At 45.3% G+C, this 24,625-nt stretch overlaps 1 protein-coding gene across 2 annotated transcripts in view; it reads right to left on the bottom strand.

Annotated features, from left to right (window-relative positions):
- Positions 1 to 24,625, bottom strand: part of LOC115130642 (FERM, ARHGEF and pleckstrin domain-containing protein 1-like) — a 119,633-nt gene that overhangs the window by 11,166 nt on the left and 83,842 nt on the right. For both annotated transcript variants that reach the window (XM_065019359.1, XM_065019361.1), the window contains exons 14-21: positions 14,083 to 14,270; positions 13,665 to 13,754; positions 5,237 to 5,370; positions 4,202 to 4,283; positions 3,064 to 3,301; positions 2,703 to 2,833; positions 1,963 to 2,031; positions 1,459 to 1,548 (exon numbers count right to left, since the gene is read on the bottom strand). In XM_065019359.1, the coding sequence (XP_064875431.1) occupies positions 1,459 to 1,548; positions 1,963 to 2,031; positions 2,703 to 2,833; positions 3,064 to 3,301; positions 4,202 to 4,283; positions 5,237 to 5,370; positions 13,665 to 13,754; positions 14,083 to 14,270 (1,022 nt within the window). The remainder of the gene's footprint in view (positions 1 to 1,458; positions 1,549 to 1,962; positions 2,032 to 2,702; positions 2,834 to 3,063; positions 3,302 to 4,201; positions 4,284 to 5,236; positions 5,371 to 13,664; positions 13,755 to 14,082; positions 14,271 to 24,625) is intronic.

Genomic DNA, 24,625 nt, shown 5'->3' with positions numbered 1-24,625 from the left:
GAGGGAGTTAAAGACAGAGACAGATGGAGGGAGTTAAAGACAGAGACAGATGGAGGCAGTTAAAGACAGAGACAGATGGAGGGAGTTAAAGACAGAGACAGATGGAGGGAGTTAAAGACAGAGACACAGATGGAGGGAGTTAAAGACAGAGACAGATGGAGGGAGTTAAAGACAGAGACACAGATGGAGGGAGTTAAAGACAGAGACAGAAGGAGTTAAAGACAGAGACAGATGGAGGGAGTTAAAGACAGAGACAGATGGAGGGAGTTAAAGACAGAGACACAGATGGAGGGAGTTAAAGACAGAGACAGAAGGAGTTAAAGACAGAGACAGATGGAGGGAGTTAAAGACAGAGACACAGATGGAGGGAGTTAAAGACAGAGACAGATGGAGGGAGTTAAAGACAGAGACACAGATGGAGGGAGTTAAAGACAGAGACAGATGGAGTTAAAGACAGAGACAGATGGAGGGAGTTAAAGTGGCACAGCAGTTCATTCACAGTAAATAATTAATCTTGTGAAAGCGACTATACTCTACCGTATTCTACTCTACTGTACTGTACTGTATTCTACTCTACTGTATTGTACTGTATTCTACTCTACTGTACTGTACTGTATTCTACTCTACTGTACTGTATTCTACTCTACTGTATTGTACTGTATTCTACACTACTGTATTGTACTGTATTCTACACTACTGTACTCTACCGTACTGTACTCTACTGTATTCTACTGTACTCTGCTCTACTCTACTGTATTCTACTCTACTGCACTGTACTGTACTCTACCGTATTCTACTCTACTGTACTGTATTCTACTGTACTCTACTGTGCTCTGCTCTACTGTACTGTATTCTACTCTACTGCACTGTACTGTACTCTACCGTATTCTACTCTACTATACTGTACTGTATTCTACTGTACTCTACTGTGCTCTGCTCTACTCTACTGTATTCTACTCTACTGTACTGTACTGTACTCTACCGTATTCTACTCTACTGTACTGTACTGTATTCTACTGTACTCTACTGTGCTCTGCTCTACTGTATTCTACTCTACTGCACTGTACTCTACTGTACTCACTGTACTGTACTCTACTGTACTCACGGTACTATACTGTACTGTATTCTACTGTACTGTACTCTACTCTGCTCTACTCTACTGTACTCTACTGTATTCTACTGTACTCACTGTACTCACTGTACTCTAGTCTACTGTACTCTACTCTGCTGTGCTCTGCTCTACTCTACTCTACTGTATTCTACTGTACTGTTCTGTACTCTACTGTACTCTAGTCTACTGTACTCTACTCTACTGTGCTCTACTCTACTGTACTCTACTGTACTCTAGTCTACTGTACTCTACTCTACTGTGCTCTACTCTACTGTGCTCTACTCTACTGTGCTCCAAGGCAGGGCACAAGGCTGGGAGGGTAAGAGAGGGGAACAAAAGAGACGTACTGTCATGCCATAGAGAGGGAGCTGCCCGTGCACTTTGAACTGGTTCGTTGCCGTCATCCCTCGACTCGTATACAACAGGACATCATTGAACTATCACCATAGAGCAAGAAAACAGACACTTCAATCATTGACTGGTCATTAATAGTTCTATCACCCTTATATACGTCACACAAAAAGAACATTGATTGAATGTTTGTGGCTCAGTAAATACATTAGCTCTGTCAGGGATACACCTGATCCAACTGGATTACATTCAATCTGTTTCTTACATGAATCGTGATTCAGATGAGTCTTGGTCTCATGAGATGCCCTCTACAATAACAATAACTGTGTGTGGAAAGATAAGGATGCCGTCGTCTTTGAGGCATTTTGGACAAAGCCATTCATTCTGGGGATGTTAAAATACAGAGCTCTATTTGCCATGACTGTATGTTGTGAGACCACTGAATAATCTGTTTAATAACTCATTCAAGATGACAATCTCAGATAAATTGCAGACATTACCAGGAAAAACATTCGTTGCTGGAGGCCTTTTCCAGACAGCTTACTGAGACAGCCTAACCTTAGGAACTCCTGAAAAAAAAACACAAATCCCAACATCGCAAGTCAAACACAACATCCCGAATCAAACACAACATCCCGAATCAAACACAACATCCCAAATCAATCACAACATCCCAAATCAATCACAACATCCCAAATCAAACACAACATCCCGAATCAAACACAACATCCCAAATCAATCACAACATCCCAAATCAATCACAACATCCCAAATCAATCACAACATCCCGAATCAAACACAACATCCCAAATCAAACACAACATCCCAAATCAAACACAACATCCCAAATCAAACACAACATCCCAAATCAAACACAACATCCCAAATCAATCACAACATCCCGAATCAAACACAACATCCCAAATCAAACACAACATCCCAAATCAAACACAACATCCCAAATCAAACACAACATCCCAAATCAAACACAACATCCCAAATCAAACACAACATCCCAAATCAAACACAACATCCCAAATCAAGTCTCAGAGAAAGACAACAACTCAGAAAGATATAAAACAACAAAAGGAGTGCTTCAAACTAGCTTCTGAAAACTGTTGATATGGGGATATTCCCTACATAGTGCACTACTTTTGAATAGGGCCCAGGTCAAAAGTAGTGCACTATATAGGGAATAGGGTCCCATTTGGGATGGAGTCCGTTCTCTCCTTGAACTCACCCGCCCTGGAGTGACTAGATTGTCGATGCCAATCAAATCCTTCATAAGCTCCAGCAGCTTCTGGAAGTTCTCCATCTTGATCATGCTTCCATGGAGCTGGGACACCACCTCTGACACGTCTGCCAGTGCAGCTAGAGGAGAGGCCATTCAATTAGAAACAACACTAATTTATGATGTCATAGACCTCAACTGCACCAGGAGGCCCTCAACTGCACCAGGAGGTCCTCAACTGCACCAGGAGGCCCTCGACTGCACCAGGAGGCCCTCGACTGCACCAGGAGTCCCTCAACTGCACCAGTAGGTCCTAGATAGCCTGCTTCAGTCTGATAGTTCTGACTGTGTACAGAACATTAACAGTTACCTCTGCAGTCCCTGAAGTCCACATGTGCGGGCGGGTAGTGTTTGCAGAGGCGCTCCAGGATCTGCTTGTAATGCATGAGGCGGTGCAGGGGCCGGAGGATGAACACGTTGAGGGGGATGTAGCACACCTTCTGCAGCTCAAAGTCCCGGACCAGCACCTCCAGCCGCGGGGAACCCCGGCACGCCTTCTCCAGCTCCACCAGGGCCTCCGAGTGCTTCTGGAGGTGGGCTGTCAGTGGCTAGAAAATTATATATTAGAGTAGAGTAGAATAGAGTAGAAGAGAGCAGAATAGAGTATATTATAATACAATAAAGTAGAGTAGAATAGAGTAGAATAGAGCAGAGTAGAGTAGAATAGAGAAGAGTAGAGCAGAGTAGAATAGAGTAGAATAGAGTAGAGTAGAATAGAGTAGAATAGAGCAGAGTAGAGTAGAGCAGAGTAGAATAGAGTAGAATAGAGCAGAGTAGAGTAGAATAGAGTAGAATAGAGTAGAGTAGAATAGAGCAGAGTAGAATAGAGTAGAATAGAGTAGAATAGAGCAGAGTAGAGTAGAGCAGAGTAGAATAGAGTAGAATAGAGTAGAGTAGAATAGAGCAGAGTAGAGCAGAGTAGAATAGAGTAGAATAGAGTAGAATAGAGCAGAGTAGAGTAGAGCAGAGTAGAATAGAGCAGAGTAGAATAGAGCAGAGTAGAGTAGAATAGAGTAGAGTAGAATAGAGTAGAATAGAGTAGAATAGAGTAGAGTAGAATAGAGAAGAGTAGAGCAGAGTAGAATAGAGTAGAATAGAGCAGAGTAGAGTAGAGCAGAGTAGAATAGAGTAGAATAGAGTAGAGTAGAATAGAGAAGAGTAGAGCAGAGTAGAATAGAGTAGAATAGAGCAGAGTAGAGTAGAGCAGAGTAGAATAGAGTAGAAGAGGGAATAGAATAAAGTACAGCAGAACGAACATATTTGCACGACCATATCACACACATACGACAGGCTAGGAGAAGCTATGGGTCAGCCACAGAGCAGTCCCCTGGAGTAGGGCTACAGGCAGACTCACACAAGGCAGCATATATTTGTTCATCGAGGAGTGGTGCAGATACATGGTGAAGTACATAACAAGTGCAATAACAATGTGAAAGAGGTGCACACACCTTCAGTCCCTGTAGGTGCTTCAGCATGACATCCCCGATGCGCTGGTAGTCTCCTTTGATGTGGGCATTGGAGCACCCTTCCCTAAAATAAAAACAGTACATTTATTTCTCTGGAACATTTTAGTGCTAGTGTGTGTGTGTATTTTAAGCACTTAAAGTCATATTTCATATTCATGTAGACAATTATGCAAGGGAATTCTAATGAAATGGTTAACCTTTACCTGCACTGCTGAACACCACCAGCAGGTGTCACTCTTGAGCATGAATTTCAGTTGACGACTAGATTCAGCACCATGTGAACTGACATCGTTCTCAATACTCTTTCATTCAAAATATCAACCAATACATTATGGGGAGGTTAATACAAAACCAAGAGAGGATGTTCTGAATGTCGTTCCGTTGAGGTGCAACCCCTATCCACTCACACATCCCACTACCAGCTCTTTAATCTAAGATCAAGAGAGGGCTAAAATAAGCCAACTGTACGTCACATTTGAAAAGTAGATGGCAATGTATCTGTGCTCCGTAGTTGGTCATCTCGTTTGTCTTTGGGCCTGAGCCACGCCAGATGTCGGCCATGTTTTGAGTGAAAACACACGTCATCTCTTCCTTGGAGTTCTGTCTCTTGCTCTGTGGTTTAGTCTTGTAATAAGGCTGGACAGTATGATGTCTGTAGTCGTGACAGTCTGCCAGTCGGGGCTCTGACGTAGGGACCACCTCATTTAGAGGAGCAGACAGTGGAATAACCCACGGGGCTAGGAGGAGAAGAAGTGGCTTGATGCAGCGCGACTGTTGCTATAGAAACCCCAGCTCCACAGGAGGCGTGTGTGTCTCTGTGATGAGGCTTCCCAGAATGAATGTCAATACCCAGGATCAATGAAAACCCAAACCAAACCACACTACAAACTGTGTTCTTAATCCAAGAGGGTCTTAACGCAACAAAAAAAACGAGGCTAAGTGGGAGTGACATTTTGAGAGAAAATAGCCTGAACTACAAAATACATCATTGTGGGTGATTGTGACGTGCCATCTCACCATAGAGCCAGTCTCTGCTCCACCTCTCTGAGGAAGACGGACTGAAACCTGTACAGAGGGGCAAAGTTGGTGAAGATGGTGCTCTTCAGGGAGTCGGGCACGGCTTCGTCTTTACCCACCGAGTCCTGAAAAGACTGGGATGACACACACACACACACACACACACACACACACACACACACACACACACACACACACACACACACACACACACACACACACACAGAGAGAGAGAGAGAGAGAGAGAAAGAGAAATCCAGATCTGCATTAGAGCACAGTGCACACACTTCATTGTGTAAATAGTGACGTTGTCAATTGCCAGTAGTTAAATGAGGACTTGCAGTCTGATGAGGGGAAAAACAGCAGGTTCTGGTGGACTAGAAGCTTGGACTGCATTACAGTCTGCATGACTGCCGTGCTTCTGCCAAAGTACCTCTGTGATGTGGTTTAGCAACAATCACATGTTACTCTCATGACTTCCACCAAATCCTTTAACGACCTGGAGATGAATGGAGGAATCAGTGTCCCATCATTCCTGACACGGCCCAAGGGGAACATTACATGACAGGCTACCTGATCAGATTAGGGAAGCTATAACCTGGTGGGGGCTTGGTTTATCTGGTGGAGGCTTGGTTTATCTGGTGGGGGCTTGGTTGATCTGGTGGGGGCTTGGTTGATCTGGTGGGGGCTTGGTTTATCTGGCGGGGCCTTGGTTTATCTGGTGGGGCCTTGGTTTACCTGGTGGGGGCTTGATTTATCTGGTGGGGGCTTGGTTTATATGGTGGGGTTTGGTTTATCTGGTGGGGGCTTGGTTTATCTGGTGGGGGCTTGGTTTATCTGGCGGGGCCTTGGTTTATCTGGCGGGGCCTTGGTTTACCTGGTGGGGCTTGATTTATCTGGTGGGGGCTTGGTTTATATGGTGGGGGTTTGGTTTATCCCTTGGGGGCTTGGTTTATCTGATGGGGGCTTGGTTCATCTGGTGGGGTCTTGGTTCATCTGGTGGGGCCTTGGTTGATCTGGTGGGGGCTTGGTTTATCTGGTGGGGGCTTGGTTTATCTGGTGGGGCCTTGGTTTATCTGGCGGGGCCTTGGTTTACCTGGTGGGGGCTTGATTTATCTGGTGGGGGCTTGGTTTATATGGTGGGGGTTTGGTTTATCCCTTGGGGGCTTGGTTTATCTGGTGGGGGCTTGGTTCATCTGGTGGGGTCTTGGTTCATCTGGTGGGGCCTTGGTTTATCTGGTGAAGGCTTGGTTTATCTGGTGGGGGCTTGGTTTATCTGGTGGGGGCTTGGTTCATCTGGTGGGGTCTTGGTTCATCTGGTGGGGCCTTGGTTTATCTGGTGGGGGCTTGGTTTATCTGGTGGGGGCTTGGTTTATCTGGTGGGGGCTTGGTTTATCTGGTGGGAGCTTGGTTTATCTGGTGGGGGCTTGGTTTATCTGGTGGGGGCTTGGTTTATCTGGTGGGGGCTTGGTTTATCCCTATTCCCTACATAGTCCCCATTGTACTCAGGTCATTTGGATAGTCCATCTGTAGATGCTGTACAGACTATCAGTAACATTTAAACTATCTAAAAACCCTAAACTTAACCCTTACCCTTATTCTAAACCTAAACATAACCATAACCTTAGCAAGCAGTCACAGATAGTTTGTTGATAGTATGTCCATCTGTATAACATCTGGAGCATCTACAGATGGACAATCCGGACTATCCTAATGAAGTGTGACCTAAAGTAGTGCACTATGTAGGGAACAGGGTGTCATTTGGCTATCTGAAGATGGATGCACTAACTGTAAGTGGCTCTGTATAAGAGCGCCTGCTACATTACTAACATGTAAATGTATATAGGTTGGAGAGAGGGGTTAGGAGGAGGTACGGTACTGCAGGAGAGGAGGTACGGTACTGCAGGAGAGAAGGTACGGTACTGTAGGAGGGAGGTACGGTACTGCAGGAGAGGAGGTACGGTACTGCAGGAGAGAAGGTACGGTACTGTAGGAGGGAGGTACGGTACTGCAGGAGAGGAGGTACGGTACTGTAGGAGGGAGGTACGGTACTGCAGGAGAGGAGGTACGGTACTGCAGGAGAGAAGGTATGGTACTGTAGGAGGGAGGTACGGTACTGCAGGAGAGGAGGTACGGTACTGTAGGAGGGAGGTACGGTACTGCAGGAGAGGAGGTACGGTACTGCAGGAGAGGAGGAGGTACGGTACTGTAGGAGGGAGGTACGGTACTGCAGGAGAGGAGGTACGGTACTGCAGGAGAGGAGGAGGTACGGTACTGCAGGAGAGGAGGAGGTACGGTACTGCAGGAGAGGAGGAGGTACGGTACTGTAGGAGGGAGGTACGGTACTGTAGGAGGGAGGTACGGTACTGCAGGAGAGGAGGAGGTAGGGTACTGCAGGAGAGGAGGAGGTACGGTACTGCAGGAGAGGAGGAGGTACGGTACTGCAGGAGAGGAGGAGGTACGGTACTGCAGGAGAGGAGGAGGTACGGTACTGCAGGAGAGGAGGAGGTACGGTACTGTAGGAGGGAGGTACGGTACTGTAGGAGGGAAGTACGGTACTGCAGGAGAGGAGGAGGTAGGGTACTGCAGGAGGGAGGTACGGTACTGCAGGAGAGGAGGTACGGTACTGCAGTAGAGGAGGTGGTACGGTACTGTAGGAGGGAGGTACGGTACTGTAGGAGGGAGGTACGGTACTGCAGGAGAGGAGGTACGGTACTGCAGGAGAGGAGGTGGTACGGTACTGTAGGAGGGAGGTACGGTACTGCAGGAGAGGAGGAGGTACGGTACTGTAGGAGGGAGGTACGGTACTGTAGGAGGGAGGAGGTACTGCAGGAGAGGAGGAGGTACGGTACTGTAGGAGGGAGGTACGGTACTGCAGGAGAGGAGGTACGGTACTGCAGGAGAGAAGGTGGTACGGTACTGTAGGAGGGAGGTATGGTACTGTAGGAGGGAGGAGGTACTGCAGGAGAGGAGGAGGGAGGAGGTACTGCAGGAGAGGAGGAGGTACGGTACTGCAGGAGAGGAGGTGGTACGGTACTGTAGGAGGGAGGAGGTACTGCAGGAGAGGAGGAGGTACGGTACTGTAGGAGAGGAGGAGGTACGGCACTGTAGGAGGGAGGAGGTACTGCAGGAGAGGAGGAGGTACGGTACTGTAGGAGGGAGGGACGGTACTGTAGGAGGGAGGAGATACGGTACAGCAGGAGGGAGGAGATACGGTACTGCAGGAGGGAGGAGATACGGTACTGCAGGAGAGGAGGGACGGTACTGCAGGAGGGAGGAGGTATGGTACTGCAGGAGGGAGGAGGTATGGTACTGCAGGAGGGAGGGGAAGATCTGCAGTCCATATAAACAGAGAGAGAAGAGCTGCAGTCCATATAAACAGAGAGAGAAGAGCTGCAGTCCATATCAACAGAGAGAGAAGAGCTGCAGTCCATATAAACAGAGAGAGAAGAGCTGCAGTCCATATAAACAGAGAGAGAAGAGCTGCAGTCCATATAAACAGAGAGAAGAGCTGCAGTCCATATAAACAGAGAGAGAAGAGCTGCAGTCCATATAAACAGAGAGAGAAGAGCTGCAGTCCATATCAACAGAGAGAGAAGAGCTGCAGTCCATATAAACAGAGAGAGAAGAGCTGCAGTCCATATAAACAGAGAGAGAAGAGCTGCAGTCCATATAAACAGAGAGAAGAGCTGCAGTCCATATCAACAGAGAGAGAAGAGCTGCAGTCCATATCAACAGAGAGAGAAGAGCTGCAGTCCATATAAACAGAGAGAGAAGAGCTGCAGTCCATATAAACAGAGAGAAGAGCTGCAGTCCATATAAACAGAGAGAGAAGAGCTGCAGTCCATATAAACAGAGAGAGAAGAGCTGCAGACATATACCAGGAGCTGTGCCAGGCCTGTTGACTCATCCAGCTGTAACAGACATATACCAGGAGCTGTGCCAGGCCTGTTGACTCATCCAGCTGTAACAGACATATACCAGGAGCTGTGCCAGGCGCGCCACGTATGTTGACTCATCCAGCTGTAACAGACATATACCAGGAGCTGTGCCAGGCCTGTTGACTCATCCAGCTGTAACAGACATATACCAGGAGCTGTGCCAGGCCTGTTGACTCATCCAGCTGTAACAGACATATACCAGGAGCTGTGCCAGGCCTGTTGACTCATCCAGCTGTAACAGACATATACCAGGAGCTGTGCCAGGCGCGCCACGTATGTTGACTCATCCAGCTGTAACAGACATATACCAGGAGCTGTGCCAGGCCCTGTTGACTCATCCAGCTGTAACAGACATATACCAGGAGCTGTGCCAGGCCCGCCACGTCTGTTGACTCATCCAGCTGTAACAAACATATACCAGGAGCTGTGCCAGGCCTGTTGACTCATCCAGCTGTAACAGACATATACCAGGAGCTGTGCCAGGCCTGTTGACTCATCCAGCTGTAACAGACATATACCAGGAGCTGTGCCAGGCGCGCCACGTATGTTGACTCATCCAGCTGTAACAGACATATACCAGGAGCTGTGCCAGGCCCTGTTGACTCATCCAGCTGTAACAGACATATACCAGGAGCTGTGCCAGGCCCTACACGTCTGTTGACTCATCCAGCTGTAACAGACATATACCAGGAGCTGTGCCAGGCCCTACACGTCTGTTGACTCATCCAGCTGTAACGCATAGAATTCACTGGCTTGTATGCCAAGCAGTAATTCTTTCAATATATCTCCTGCCATGTCACTGATGTGTCATGAAACAGTGTTGTTTGATGAAGCCATTGTCTGTATAGTACTTTTGGCCTTTTCCCCCAGCATTGTCCCAGCCATATCTGCAGTAACAGAAAGAATGATGTCCTCCACAATAGTATGGGGCTTGCCTGTCTTAGTCACTCAGTAGCTCACCTTATTGATTCACCTGGGTTTCCGGTGGTGTTGGGGGTTCCCTGGCTGGCTATTCACAATCCCCTTATTTCCTGGAAACAGGGGGGTCTTAAGGGGTGGTCAGACGAGTGTTCAGATAGGTGTATAGGAGTTTCCATCGGTGCCACGACGGTGGAGAGTCCAGACCAGGTTTCCACCGTGCGCATTCCCCCAGAATATGCCGATTTGGCTATCGCTTTTAGTAAGAAGAAAGCGACCAAATTACCACCCCATCGACGGTGGGATTGCGTGATAAACCTCCAGGAGAACGCTGCACTTCCCCGGAGTCACGTGTACCCACTGTCACAGGAGGAGACGCTGGCTATGGAGACATATGTCACGGAAGCTCTGAGACAGGGGTACATTCGGCCCTCCATGTCACCCGTCTCCTCGAGTTTCTTTTTTGTGAGGAAAAAGGAGGGAGGACTGCGTCCGTGCATTGATTATCGAGGTCTCAATTCGATCACAGTGGGTTTTAGTTATCCGCTACCTCTCATCGCTACGGCGGTGGAATCATTCCACGGAGCGCGTTTCTTCACAAAACTGGACCTCAGGAGCGCGTATAATTTGGTGCGTATTCGGGGAGGAGACGAGTGGAAAACAACGTTTAGTACCACATCAGGCCACTATGAGTACCTCGTCATGCCGTATGGGTTGAAGAATGCTCCAGCCATCTTCCAATCCTTTGTAGATGAGATTCTCAGGGACTTGCACGGGCAGGGTGTGGTAGTCTATATTGATGACATCTTGATTTATTCTACCACACGCGCCGCGCATGTTTCCCTGGTGCGCAAGGTTCTTGGGCGACTGCTGGAGCATGACCTATACGTCAAGGCTGAGAAATGTGTGTTCTCCAAACAAGCCGTTTCCTTCCTGGGTTATCGCATTTCCAGCTCGGGGATGATGATTGAGTGTGACCGCGTTAACGCTGTGCGTAATTGGCCGACTCCGACCACGGTAAAGGAGGGGCAGCGGTTATTAGGGTTTGCCAATTACTATCGGAGGTTTATCCGGGGTTTTGGCCAAGTAGCGGCGCCCATTACCTCACTGCTGAAGGGGGGGCCGGTGCGTCTGCGGTGGTCAGCAGAGGCTGATGGAGCCTTCAACCAGTTGAAGGCACTGTTCACTGGGGCTCCCGTGTTGGCGCATCCGGACCCTTTGTTAGCATTCATAGTGGAGATGGATGCGTCCGAGGCTGGGGTTGGAGCGGTGCTGTCTCAGCGCTCGGGCACGCCACCGAAGCTCCGTCCCTGCGCTTTCTTTTCTAAGAAGCTGGATCCGGCGGAGCGGAACTATGATGTGGGGGATCGGGAGTTACTAGCTATGGTAAAAGCCCTGAAGGTGTGGAGACACTGGCTAGAGGGGGCTAAACATCCTTTCCTCATCTGGACTGACCACCGTAATCTGGAGTATATTCGAGCAGCGAGGAGACTGAATCCGCGTCAGGCTAGGTGGGCCATGTTCTTTACACGTTTTAGATTTACGATCTCTTACAGACCAGGTTCCCTCAACACTAAGGCCGACGCGCTGTCCCGTCTCTATGACACCGAGGACCGGTCCATCGAACCCACTCCCATCCTTCCAGCCTCTCGGCTGGTGGCCCCAGTGGTATGCCCCAGTGGTATGGGAGGTGGACGCGGACATCGAGCGGGCGTTGAGGGTTGAACCTGCGCCTACACAGTGTCCGACTGGTCGAAGTTACATACCGCTTGGTGTCCGTGATAAATTGATTCGGTGGGCCCACACACTACCGTCTGCGGGTCATCAGGGGATTGATAGGACAGTGTGGGGTCTTAGGGGGAAATACTGGTGGCCCACCTTAGCTAAGGATGTGAGGCTCTATGTCTCTTCCTGTTCGGTATGCGCCCAGAGTAAGGCTCCTAGGCACCTTCCTAGAGGGAAGTTACAGCCCCTCCCGGTTCCACAACGGCCATGGTCCCATCTCTCGGTAGATTTCCTTACTGATCTTCCTCCATCCCAGGGGAACACTACCGTTCTGGTCGTTGTGGATCGGTTCTCTAAGTCCTGCCGTCTCCTCCCATTGCCTGGTCTCCCTACGGCCCTACAGACTGCAGAGGCTCTATTTACCCACGTCTTCCGGCACTATGGGGTTCCAGAGGATATCGTCTCCGATCGGGGTCCCCAGTTCACGTCTCGGGTTTGGAAGGCGTTAATGGAGCGTCTGGGGATCTCGGTCAGCCTTACCTCTGGTTATCACCCCAAAAGTAATGGGCAGGTGGAGAGAGTAAACCAGGAAGTGGGTAGGTTTCTGAGGTCGTATTGCCAGGACCGGCCAGGAGAATGGGCGAGGTACGTCCCGTGGGCAGAGTTGGCCCAGAACTCTCTTCGGCATTCGTCCACGAATATGTCGCCATTCGAATGCGTACTAGGTTACCAGCCGGTCCTGGCTCCGTGGCATCAGAGTCAGACCGAGGAACCTGCGGTGGAGGAGTGGGTACAGCGCTCTAGAGAGACCTGGCGGGCAGTCCAGGATTCTCTCAGGCAGGCCAGTGAACGGCAGAAGAGAGACGCTGACCGCCACCGCAGTGAGGCCCCGGTGTTCGCACCAGGGGACAGGGTCTGGCTCTCGACCCGAAACCTGCCCCTCCGCCTGCCCTGCCGAAGCTGGGGCCGCAGTGTGTGGGGCCATTTAATGTCCTGAGGAGGATAAACGAGGTGTGTTATAGATTGCAACTTCCCTCTTATTATCGCATTAACCCCTCGTTTCATGTGTCTCTCCTCAGGCCGGTGGTAGCTGGTCCCCTACAAGACAATGAGGTACCGGAGGTCCCTCCACCCCCTCTGGACATCGAGGGGTCCCCGGCGTACACAGTACGAGCTAATCTGGACTCGAGACGCCGGGTGAGGGGCCTGCAGTACCTCGTGGACTGGGAGGGGTACAGTCCGGAGGAGAGGTGCTGGGTACCGGGGGGGACATTTTAGATCCTTCCCTCTTGAGGGATTTCCACCGCCTCCACCCGGATCGCCCCGCGCCTCGTCCTCCGGGTCGTCCTCGAGGCCGGGGTCGGCACACTGCGGGAGCCGCGCGTCAAGGGGGGGGTACTGTCACGAACCTCGCCGAAGATGGTGCCTCTTCCTGTTTGGGCGGTGCTCGGCGGTCGTCGTCGCCGGCCTATTAGCTGCCATCGATTCCCTTTCCGTTTGTTTTTGGTTATTGGGTAACACCTGTTTTGTATTAGGGTTTGTTTGTAGGTTATTTAAGGGCACTAGGCCTGCTGGGTATTTGTGCGGGCTTGTTTCTTGTTACTCTGTGTTGGATGGTGTTATTTGTTCGTGTCTTATTTCTATTTTCGTGTACTATTTTTGTCCTGTTGTTTGGACTGGCAACTTGTATCCGCCCTGTGTATTGGCGTGACCGTTTTTGTTGCGCTGGTGAATACATTTGACAAACGACTGAACCCTGCTCTCTGCGCCTGATTCCACCCACCACTCCTAGTTTATCGTAACAGAGAGAGAGCGGAATAATCTATCTGGTGATGTGCCCTTACCACAGTCACCACTTCCAGGTCCTTCAGATAGGTCCTCTCTGTGGTCAGCAGCTCCTTGGCGATAAAGTAGGCCTTGTCGGTAGGGAACCTCTGAAGGAAAGTAAAACAGACTCTTAACTGTGCAGAGACAACACTACTGTGTCATGGGTCATTTTTTCACATTTTGAATAATCAATTCCAGTGTTACGACATGTAGCCCAGTTACATCAGACTTGGTACAGGGTACCCAGCACTCGTCCCTGTGGAGAGTTATTTAGGCCAGGTAATCTCAATCCTCTGCTATTGTAGGTACTACTGTATGTGACTGGAGCCTCTTTGAAGCAGGTGATGGTAATTGGAGATTTAAAACCACAATGAGGCACATCAATGCCTTTCTAGCTGTAGTCCTGTCACATAGGGCCCTCTCTGGAACACAAACCTTCCTCCCAACCTCGTCTTCATCGTCGGTGCGCACACTGCCGGCATCGTTGAGCAAGGGACTGGTGAGGGGAGAGGGCTGCCGAACGTCCGGACTGTGACCACAGAGTTCGACCGGCTTCTGACCGTTGACAATGCCCTGGGAGTTAACGGAGGAGGCGGAGAGATGAGGGCTGTTGGAAACCACCCCTGTTGACGGAATGGAGAGGGGGATGAGAAAGAGAGTCAGCTGAAGAAGTTAAATTAAATCCATAAATATCTGCAGCATGTTTCATGTCTCTAATGTCCAGACAGCTTTAACACTCTTCTCTCTCTCTAATATCCAGACAGCTCTAATGCTCTTCTCTCTCTCTAATATCCAGACAGCTCTAACACTCTTCTCTCTCTCTAATATCCAGACAGCTCTAACACTCTTCTCTCTCTCTAATATCCAGACAGCTCTAACACTCTTCTCTCTCTCTAATATCCAGACAGCTCTAATGCTCTTCTCTCTCTCTAATATCCAGACAGCTCTAATGCTCTTCTCTCTCTCTAATATCCAGACAGCTCTAATGCTCTTCTCTCTCTCTAATGTCCAGACAGCTCTAATGCTCTTCTCTCTCTCTAATATCCAGACAGCTCTAACACTCTTCTCTCTCTCTAATATCCAGACAGCTCTAACACTCTTCTCTCTCTCTAATATCCAGACAGCTCTAACACTCTTCTCTCTCTCTAATATCCAGACAGCTCTAATGCTCTTCTCTCTCTCTAATATCCAGACAGCTCTAATGATCTTCTCTCTCTCTAATATCCAGACAGCTCTAATGCTCTTCTCTCTCTCTAATATCCAGACAGCTCTAACACTCTTCTCTCTCTCTAATATCCAGACAGCTCTAATGCTCTTCTCTCTCTCTAATATCCAGACAGCTCTAATGCTCTTCTCTCTCTCTAATATCCAGACAGCTCTAATGATCTTCTCTCTCTCTAATATCCAGACAGCTCTAATGATCTTCTCTCTAATATCCAGACAGCTCTAATGCTCTTCTCTCTCTCTAATATCCAGACAGCTCTAATGCTCTTCTCTCTCTCTAATATCCAGACAGCTCTAATGCTCTTCTCTCTCTCTAATATCCAGACAGCTCTAATGCTCTTCTCTCTCTCTAATATCCAGACAGCTCTAATGATCTTCTCTCTCTAATGTCCAGACAGCTCTAACACTCTTCTCTCTCTCTAATATCCAGACAGCTCTAATGCTCTTCTCTCTCTCTAATATCCAGACAGCTCTAATGATCTTCTCTCTCTAATGTCCAGACAGCTCTAATGCTCTTCTCTCTCTAATGTCCAGACAGCTGTAATGCTCTTCTCTCTCTCTAATATCCAGACAGCTCTAATGCTTTTCTCTCTCTCTAATATCCAGACAGCTTTAAGGCTCTTCCCCCTCTCTCTAATGTCTGGGATTTCAGCATGATAGATCAGCTGTTGGGTTGAATACAGTATTATGATTGAGTGTAATCGCTTACCTAAATCCCCTACACTGCCACTATGTTCACTAGGATGTTCACTAGGATGTTCACTAGGGAAACTTGATTGCATACTTGCCCACCACTGTCTCCTTTCCTCTGATAGCACCACGTTGGCATGAACAAAACAATGATTAAACTAGCAACATCTCTGGTGAATGTCTGATCCTACAATTCTACACACTAGGATGGAGGGGACGGCCGTGACAAGCAGCACGGATTACCACACACAGCCACGAGACACAAATGAGTCTATCGAACACACTACACATACAGATATTTAACAGAGCTATGCTATGACATCACAGGAGGATGGGAGGGGACTAGCATCTAGAGTGACAACGAGACAATGTTGGGGGTCTTTATAAAAAAAAGATTCTGGACTCCCACTTCATAAAGGTCAACTTTATTGTCACTAGTGCACAACTGTATACAATGTTAAAAAGTGTAAAAAAGTCTCTGGGAAAGAGAAAAGATGGTAAAATGGGTATCAGAGAGTGTCAAAAAGGACCCGAAGACGAGACGGGTGGCATCCAACTTGTTATGGATGGAGACTGTAGTATCCCGTGTTATGGATGGAGACTGTAGTATCCCGTGTTATGGATGGAGACTGTAGTATCCCGTGTTATGGATGGAGACTGTAGTATCCAATGTGTTATGGATGGAGACTGTAGTATCCCGTGTTATGGATGGAGACTGTAGTATCCAATGTGTTATGGATGGAGACTGTAGTATCCAAGGTGTTATGGATGGAGACTGTAGTAACCAAGGTGTTATGGATGGAGACTGTAGTATCCCGTGTTATGGATGGAGACTGTAGTAACCAAGGTGTTATGGATGGAGACTGTAGTATCCAACATGTTATGGATGGAGACTGTAGTATCCAATGTGGTTATGGATGGAGACTGTAGTATGCAAGGTGTTATGGATGGAGACTGTAGTATCCAAGGTGTTATGGATGGAGACTGTAGTATCCAATGTGGTTATGGATGGAGACTGTAGTATCCAAGGTGTTATGGATGGAGATTGTAGTATCCAAGGTGTTATGGATGGAGACTGTAGTATCCAAGGTGTTATGGATGGAGACTGTAGTATCCAACATGTTATGGATGGAGACTGTAGTATCCCGTGTTATGGATGGAGACTGTATTATCCAAGGTGTTATGGATGGAGACTGTAGTAACCAAGGTGTTATGGATGGAGACTGTAGTATCCCGTGTTATGGATGGAGACTGTAGTAACCAAGGTGTTATGGATGGAGACTGTAGTATCCAACATGTTATGGATGGAGACTGTAGTATCCAATGTGGTTATGGATGGAGACTGTAGTATGCAAGGTGTTATGGATGGAGACTGTAGTATCCAAGGTGTTATGGATGGAGACTGTAGTATCCAAGGTGTTATGGATGGAGACTGTAGTATCCAACATGTTATGGATGGAGACTGTAGTATCCAACATGTTATGGAAGTAGGTGAGAGAGAGAAAAGGTGAAAGAGCAGCAAGTAAAGTTGTTGAATTTACAACTAGCATATTGCCTGGGACCTGGCTAACAGTACGTGTCACAAAGTGCTAATGTGACCCAGAATAATGTCTTTATACAGTTTTACTGCTGTTATTACTTCATGATTACTTTATTAAAACAATATTACTACTGTTATTACTTCAGTATTACTTTATTAAAACAATATTACTACTGTTATTACTTCATTACAATATTACAACTGTTATTATTTCATTATTACTACTGTTATTACTTCATTATTATGTCATTACAATATTACTACTGGTATTACTTCATTACAATATTACTACTGTTATTACTTCATTACAATATCACAACTGTTATTATTTCATTATTACTACTGTTATTACTTCATTATTATGTCATTACAATATTACTACTGGTATTACTTCATTACAATATTACAACTGTTATTATTTCATTATTACTACTGTTATTACTTCATTATTATGTCATTACAATATTACTACTGTTATTATTTCATTACAATATTACTACTGTTATTACTTCATTACAATATTACTACTGTTATTATTTCATTACAATATTACTACTGGTATTACTTCATTATTACCTTATTAAAACCATATTACTACTGTTATTACTTCATTACAATATTACTACTGTTATTATTACATTATTACTACTGGTATTACTTCATTACAATATTACTACTGTTATTATTTCATTACAATATTACTACTGTTATTACTTCATTATTACTACTGTTATTACTTCATTACAATATTACTACTGTTATTTTTTCATTATTACTACTGTTATTATTTCATTATTACTACTGTTATTACTTCATTATTACTACTGGTATTACTTCATTACAATATTACTACTGTTATTATTTCATTACAATATTACTACTGTTATTTTTTCATTATTACTACTGTTATTACTTCATTATTACTACTGGTATTACTTCATTACAATATTACTACTGTTATTATTTCATTACAATATTACTACTGTTATTATTATATTATTACTACTGTTATTACTTCATTACAATATTACTACTGTTATTATTATATTATTACTACTGTTATTACTTCATTACAATATTACTACTGTTATTATTATATTATTACTACTGTTATTACTTCATTACAATATTACTACTGTTATTACTACATTATTACTACTGGTATTACTTCATTACAATATTACTACTGTTATTATCTCATTACAATATTACTACTGTTATTACTTCATTATTACTACTGTTATTATTACATTATTACTACTGGTATTACTTCATTACAATATTACTACTGTTATTATTTCATTACAATATTACTACTGTTATTATTTCATTACAATATTACTACTGTTATTACTTCATTATTACTACTGTCATTATTACTTTCTTGCATTATTACTACTGTTATTACTCCATTATTACTTTATTAAGACACCATTATTACTGTTGTTACTTCATTATTACATTATCACTGTGAGTGATATCTGCCTGCCACTGTCTTGTCTGCCTGTCACTGTCTTGTCTGCTGTGAGTGATGTCTGCCTGTCACTGTCTTGTCTGCTGTGAGTGATATCTGCCTGCCACTGTCTTGTCTGCCCGTGAGTGATATCTGCCTGCCACTGTCTTGTCTGCCCGTGAGTGATATCTGCCTGCCACTGTCTTGTCTGCCCGTGAGTGATGTCTGCCTGTCACTGTCTTGTCTGCTGTGAGTGATATCTGCCTGCCACTGTCTTGTCTGCCCGTGAGTGATATCTGCCTGCCACTGTCTTGTCTGCCCGTGAGTGATATCTGCCTGCCACTGTCTTGTCTGCCCGTGAGTGATATCTGCCGGCCACTGTCTGTCTGCTGTGAGTGATATTTGCCTGCTCCGGTCTGGTCTGTTGTGGGTGTTGTCTGAACGGGTGAAATGTTAAAGTAGGTAGCAGTGAGAGAGTGAGGTGAGGTACATACAGTACATAGTGCAACAGCCAGAAAGCATGAACACCACCGCCTGAGCCCTGGGTTAGCCTCTTGGACATGCAATGGAACCAAGCCCGGCCCACATGGTGACACCAGCAGTGTAAGACTAGCTCACACAAGCCCGGCCTATAGACACATGGGTTTAAGACTAGCTCACACAAGCCCGGCCTATAGACACATGAGTTTAAGACTAGCTCACAGTGTATTACGATACACCGAGTGAACAAAACATTAAGGATCCCTGCTCTGACCAGGTCAATCTAGGTTGAAAGTTATGATCACTTATTGGTGTCACTTATTAAATCCTTTTCAATCAGTGTAGATGAAGGGGAGGAGACAGGTTAAGCCTTCAGACAATAGAGACATCCACTGAGAATGTGTTCCATTCAGAGAGTGAATGGACAAGACAAAACATTGAAGTGCCTTTGAACAGGGTATGGTAGTAAATGCCAGGCGCAGCAGGTTTGTGTCAATAACCGCAACGCTGTTGGGTTTTTCACGCTCATCAGTTTCCCTGTGTGTATCAAGAACGGTCCACCACCCAAAGGACATCCAGCCAATTTAACACAACTGCGGGAAATATTGGAGTCAACATAGATCCAGCATCCCTGTGGAACACTTTTGACACCTTGTAGAGTCCATGCCCTGACAAATTGAGTCTATTCTGAGGGCAACCGGGTGGTGGGTACAACTTAATACGAGGACAGTGTTCCTAATGTTTGGTATATTCAGTGTAAGGGTGGCAGGTAGCCTAGTGGTTAGAGCGTTGGGCCAGTAACCGAAAGCTTACTAGATCGAATCCCCGAGCTGACGAGGTAACAATCTGTCGTTGTAAATAAGAACTTATTCTTATTATCTGACTTGCCTAGTTAAATAATGGTAAAAACATTTTTAAAAAAAAGTTTAGTCAATTATTTAGCATTCAATACAAAAATCCACAAATATCAGTTGTGTACAACAGCCCAACATCACAGAGCCATAAGACAGTGCTTGGTATGTCTGACAGGGTGTTCTTTTCCTCCAATGATCCAGTAACCAACAGTTAAGTACCCTCATACTGTCCCCTCACGCTACCTGGAAGGCTGAGTAAAAACAACATTGAGTGACACTATACAGTGCATTCGGAAAATATTCAGACCTTTTCCTTTTTCCACATTTTGTTACATTACAGCCTTATTCTAAAATGGATTAAATAAATAAAACATCTCATTAATCTACACAAAATATCCCATGATGACAAAGTAAAAACAGGTTTTTAAAAATGTCTTCAAATTTCTACAAAATAAAACCAGAAATACCTTATTTACATAAGTATTCAGACCCTTTGCTATGAGACTCAAAATTGAGCTCAGGTGTATCCTGTTTCCATTGATCATCCTTGAGATGTTTCTACAACTTGATTGGAGTCCACCTGTGGTAAATTCAATTGATTGGACATGATTTGGAAAGGCACACACCTGTCTATATAAGCTCCCACAGTTGATAGCCCATGTCAGAGCAAAAACCAAGACACGAGGTCGAAGGAATTGTCTGTAGAGCTCCCAAGACAGGATTGTGTTGAGGCACAGATCTGGGGAAGGGTACCAAAAAATGTCTGCAACATTGAAGGCCCCCAAGAACACAGTGGCCTCCATCATTCTTAAATGGAATACGCTTGGAACCACCAAGACTCTTTTTAGAGCTGGCCACCCGGCCAAACTGAGAAGGGTCTTGCTCAGGGAGGAGACCAAGATGGAGATGAGAAAAACGTCCAGAACAACCATCTCTGCAGCACTCCACTAATCAGGCCTTTATGGTAGAGTGGCAAGATGGAAGCCACTCCTCGGTAAAAGGTACATGACAGTCCGCTTGTAGTTTGCCAAAAGGCACCTAAAGGACTCAGACCAAGGTGGTGGCAGCATCATGCTGTGGGGATGTTTTTCAGCGGTAGGGACTGGGACTGGGAGACTAGTCAAGATCGAGGGAAAGATGAACGGAGCAAAGTACAGAGAGATCCTTGACGAAAACCTGCTCCAGAGTGCTCAGGAACTCAGACTGGGGTGAAGGTTCACCTTCCAAAAGGACAAGGACCCTAAACACACAGCCAAGACAACGCAGGAGTGGCTTCAAGAAAGTCTATGAATATCCTTGAGTGGCCCAGCCAGAGACCGGACTTGAACCCAATCAAACATCTCTGGAGAGACCTGAAAATACCTGTGCAACGACGCTCCCCATCCAACCTGACAGAGCTTGAGAGGTTCTGCAGAGAAGAATGGGAGAAATCGCCTAATACAAATATGCCAAGCTTGTAGCGTCACACTCGGGGTAGCAGGTAGCCTAGTGGTTAGAGCTTTAGGCCAGTAACAGAAAGGTTGCTCGATCGAATCTACGAGCTGACAAGGTAAAAATCTGTTGTTCTGCCCCTGACCAGGCAGTTAACCCACGGTTCTTAGGCCGTCATTGAAAATAAGAATTTGTTCTTAACTGACTTGCCTAGTTAAATAAATAAATATTTATAAAAAAATAAAAAAATAAATAAAGGTATAAATAAAATACCTGACAAGACTTGATGCTGTAATCACTGCCAATGGTTCTTCAACAAAGTAAAGGGTCTGACAACTTATGTGAATACATTTTAAAAAAAAACGTTTTTGTATTGTCATGATGGGGTATTGTGTGTAGATTAATGAGGGAGAAAAAACTATTTCATACATGTTTGAATAAGGCTGTAACGTAACAAATGTGGAAAAAGTGATGGGGTCTGAATACCTTCCGAATGCACTGTATGTATATATATATATACACACATGGATACAGCTAAAAGCATCGATGAGCTGAGAGACTTGGAGCTTTGACATGCTGCCGTCTTTCAGACCCACAACATGCAGCACATACTGAAACCTGCCTTTATGTTCCCTGCTTATTCCCTAGTTCCTGTCATCCTGAACAAAGTCATTTCTCAATTCTCCAGCCCTATATTCTAGACCTCTGTAACCTCTGTTGACAGTTAACGGGATCACTGCAGTGAAAGGAGACCCAGTTAAACCCTTGTGTTTTCTCTTCACACAGCCTGTGACAGAACAGTAAGACATCAGGACAGTACGGGAACAGGTTCACATGCATCCAGAGCAGGGAAATAGAGACACGGTGAGACTTGACTTAGTAAGTGCTGCATGCTGGCAGAACAGAGTTTCAATTGAACAAAGACATTTTAAAAAAATATTTAAAAAAACATTGTGATGTAAGGTCAGTAAATCCTTAATCAAAATAATATACAGCAAAACAAAATGACAAGGAGGAGAATGAAGCAAAGCAAAGACAATCAGGGACAGCAAGAAAACAAAATAAACACAAAAGTGCAGAGTCATTCTGTAAGGGGAGAAAGGGGCAAACTAGAGAGATAAGTAGACCCCTGGAGTTCAATAGACAATGAGATGTTTAGATAGACAGGAACAAGAAGAGATGCCACCAGTGGTCAATATTATACCAGTACTGTCCAACAGTACTGACTGGGTCTGGGCGTGTTCTGGTATGTCAAGTTGCCACAACAGTCTTTTATATAAAGTTTCTTCATTAAACTGATGTTTCCCACAACAAGCTATGTCTATGAAAAAATTTGCGTGGCTCTGTGATGCCTAAAAACGCCAGTCAACAATAATTAGTTAAAATTTCAATCCGTTGATCACTTTGTACAGAAGACCTTTATGTTACTGTAAACATTGACTATCAAATCAGGAGTTGAGGTTGGGACGTGCTGTAGTCGAACAGAAAGCCTTCTCAGCACCCAACAAACTAAGACATGACCTATTGTACATCTCTCACTACTGGAGTCCTCTCACTATTGTAGTCCTCTCACTACTGTAGTCCTCTCACTACTGTAGTCATCTCACTACTGTACATCTCTCACTACTGTAAATCTCTCACTACTGTAGTCCTCTCACTATGGACACTAATTAGAGACCGACCGTATGTACAGTACAAGCAACATGTATACTCAATACACTTGTGTTCTCCTAAGCAACTCGCTAAATATAAACAATGAATCACATATCCAATGCCAGGCAACATAGAAAATCACAGGAAACAGCCTGTCTGTCTCTTCTATTAGTAGATCTGATTAACATGAACCAATCACAAGAGTCTACAATATGATCATAACGATTAAAAAAGCAACACATATATACAGTAGTGTATAAAACATAGACCAACGTCCCCATCGACATGCTAGCCAAACAACAGCATACTGTCCACTGACAGAATGGACAGGTTATACAGTCACGATGAAGACACATGACGGCATTTGACAGAGCATTGGAACTCTCCAACAATCAATAAACAATCAATAAACAATCAATAAACAACACAATGCATCATTGTAGATTCCATGTTGAGTGTGCAAGTCCAGTCCGCTCGCAGAACAACATACAGTAGCAGTCAGAAGTTTGGACACACCTACTCATTCAAGGGTTTATCTTTATTTTTTACTATTTTCTACATTGTAGAATAATAGTGAAGACATCAAAACTATGAAATAACACATGGAATCATGTAGTAACCAAAATAAAGTCCAAATATACTTTATATTTGAGATTCTTCAAAGCAGCCACCCTTTGCCTTGATGACAGGTTTGCACACTCTTGGCATTCTCTCAACCAGCTTCATGAGGTAGTCACCTGGATTACATTTAAATTAGCAGGTGTGCCTTGTTGAAAGTTAATGTGTGGAATTTATTTTCTTCTTAATGCGTTTGAGCCAATCAGTTGTGTTGTGACAAAGTAGGGGGGTTATACAGAAGATAGCCCTATTTGGTAAAATGCTAAGTCCATATTATGGCAAGAACAACTCAAATAAGAACAGAGAAACGACAGACCATCATTACTTTAAGACATGAACGTCAGTCAATGTGGAAATTTTCAAGAATGAAAGTTTCAGTGCAGTTGCAAAAAACCATCAAGCGCTGTGATGAAACTGGCTCTCATGAGGACCGCCACAGGAAAGGAAGACCCAGAGCCCAAATAGAGTTCAAGTAACAGACACATCTCAACATCAACTGTTCAGAGGTTGAATTGCTGAAAAGAAACCACTACTAAAGGACACCAATAAGAAGAAGAGACTTGCTTGGGCCTAGGAACACGAGCAACGGATATTAGACCAGTGGAAATCTGTCCTTTGGTCTGATGAGTCCAAAGGTGAGATGTTTTCTTCCAACCGCCGTGTCTTTGTGAGACGCAGAATAGGTGAACGGATGATCTCCCATGTGTGGTTCCCACTGTGAAGCATGGAGGTGGAGGTGTGATGGTGTGGGGGTAATTTGCTGGTGACACTGTCAGTGATTTATATAGAATTCAAGGCACACTTAACCAGCATGGCTACCACAGCATTCTGCAGTGATACGCCATCCCGATGAATTGGACCGCAGAGTGAAGGAAAAGCAGCCAACAAGTGTTCAGCATATGTGGGAACTCCTTCAAGACTGTTGGAAAAGCATTCCAGATGACCACCTCATGAAGCTGGTTGAGAAAATGCCAATAGTGTGCAAACCTGTCATCAAGGCAAAGGGTGGCTGCTTTGAAGAATCTCAAACATAAA

Source organism: Oncorhynchus nerka, linkage group LG1 (genome assembly GCF_034236695.1).
Source record: "Oncorhynchus nerka isolate Pitt River linkage group LG1, Oner_Uvic_2.0, whole genome shotgun sequence".
NCBI classification, from domain to species: domain Eukaryota; kingdom Metazoa; phylum Chordata; class Actinopteri; order Salmoniformes; family Salmonidae; genus Oncorhynchus; species Oncorhynchus nerka.
This window is presented reverse-complemented; position numbering and strand designations above follow the sequence as displayed.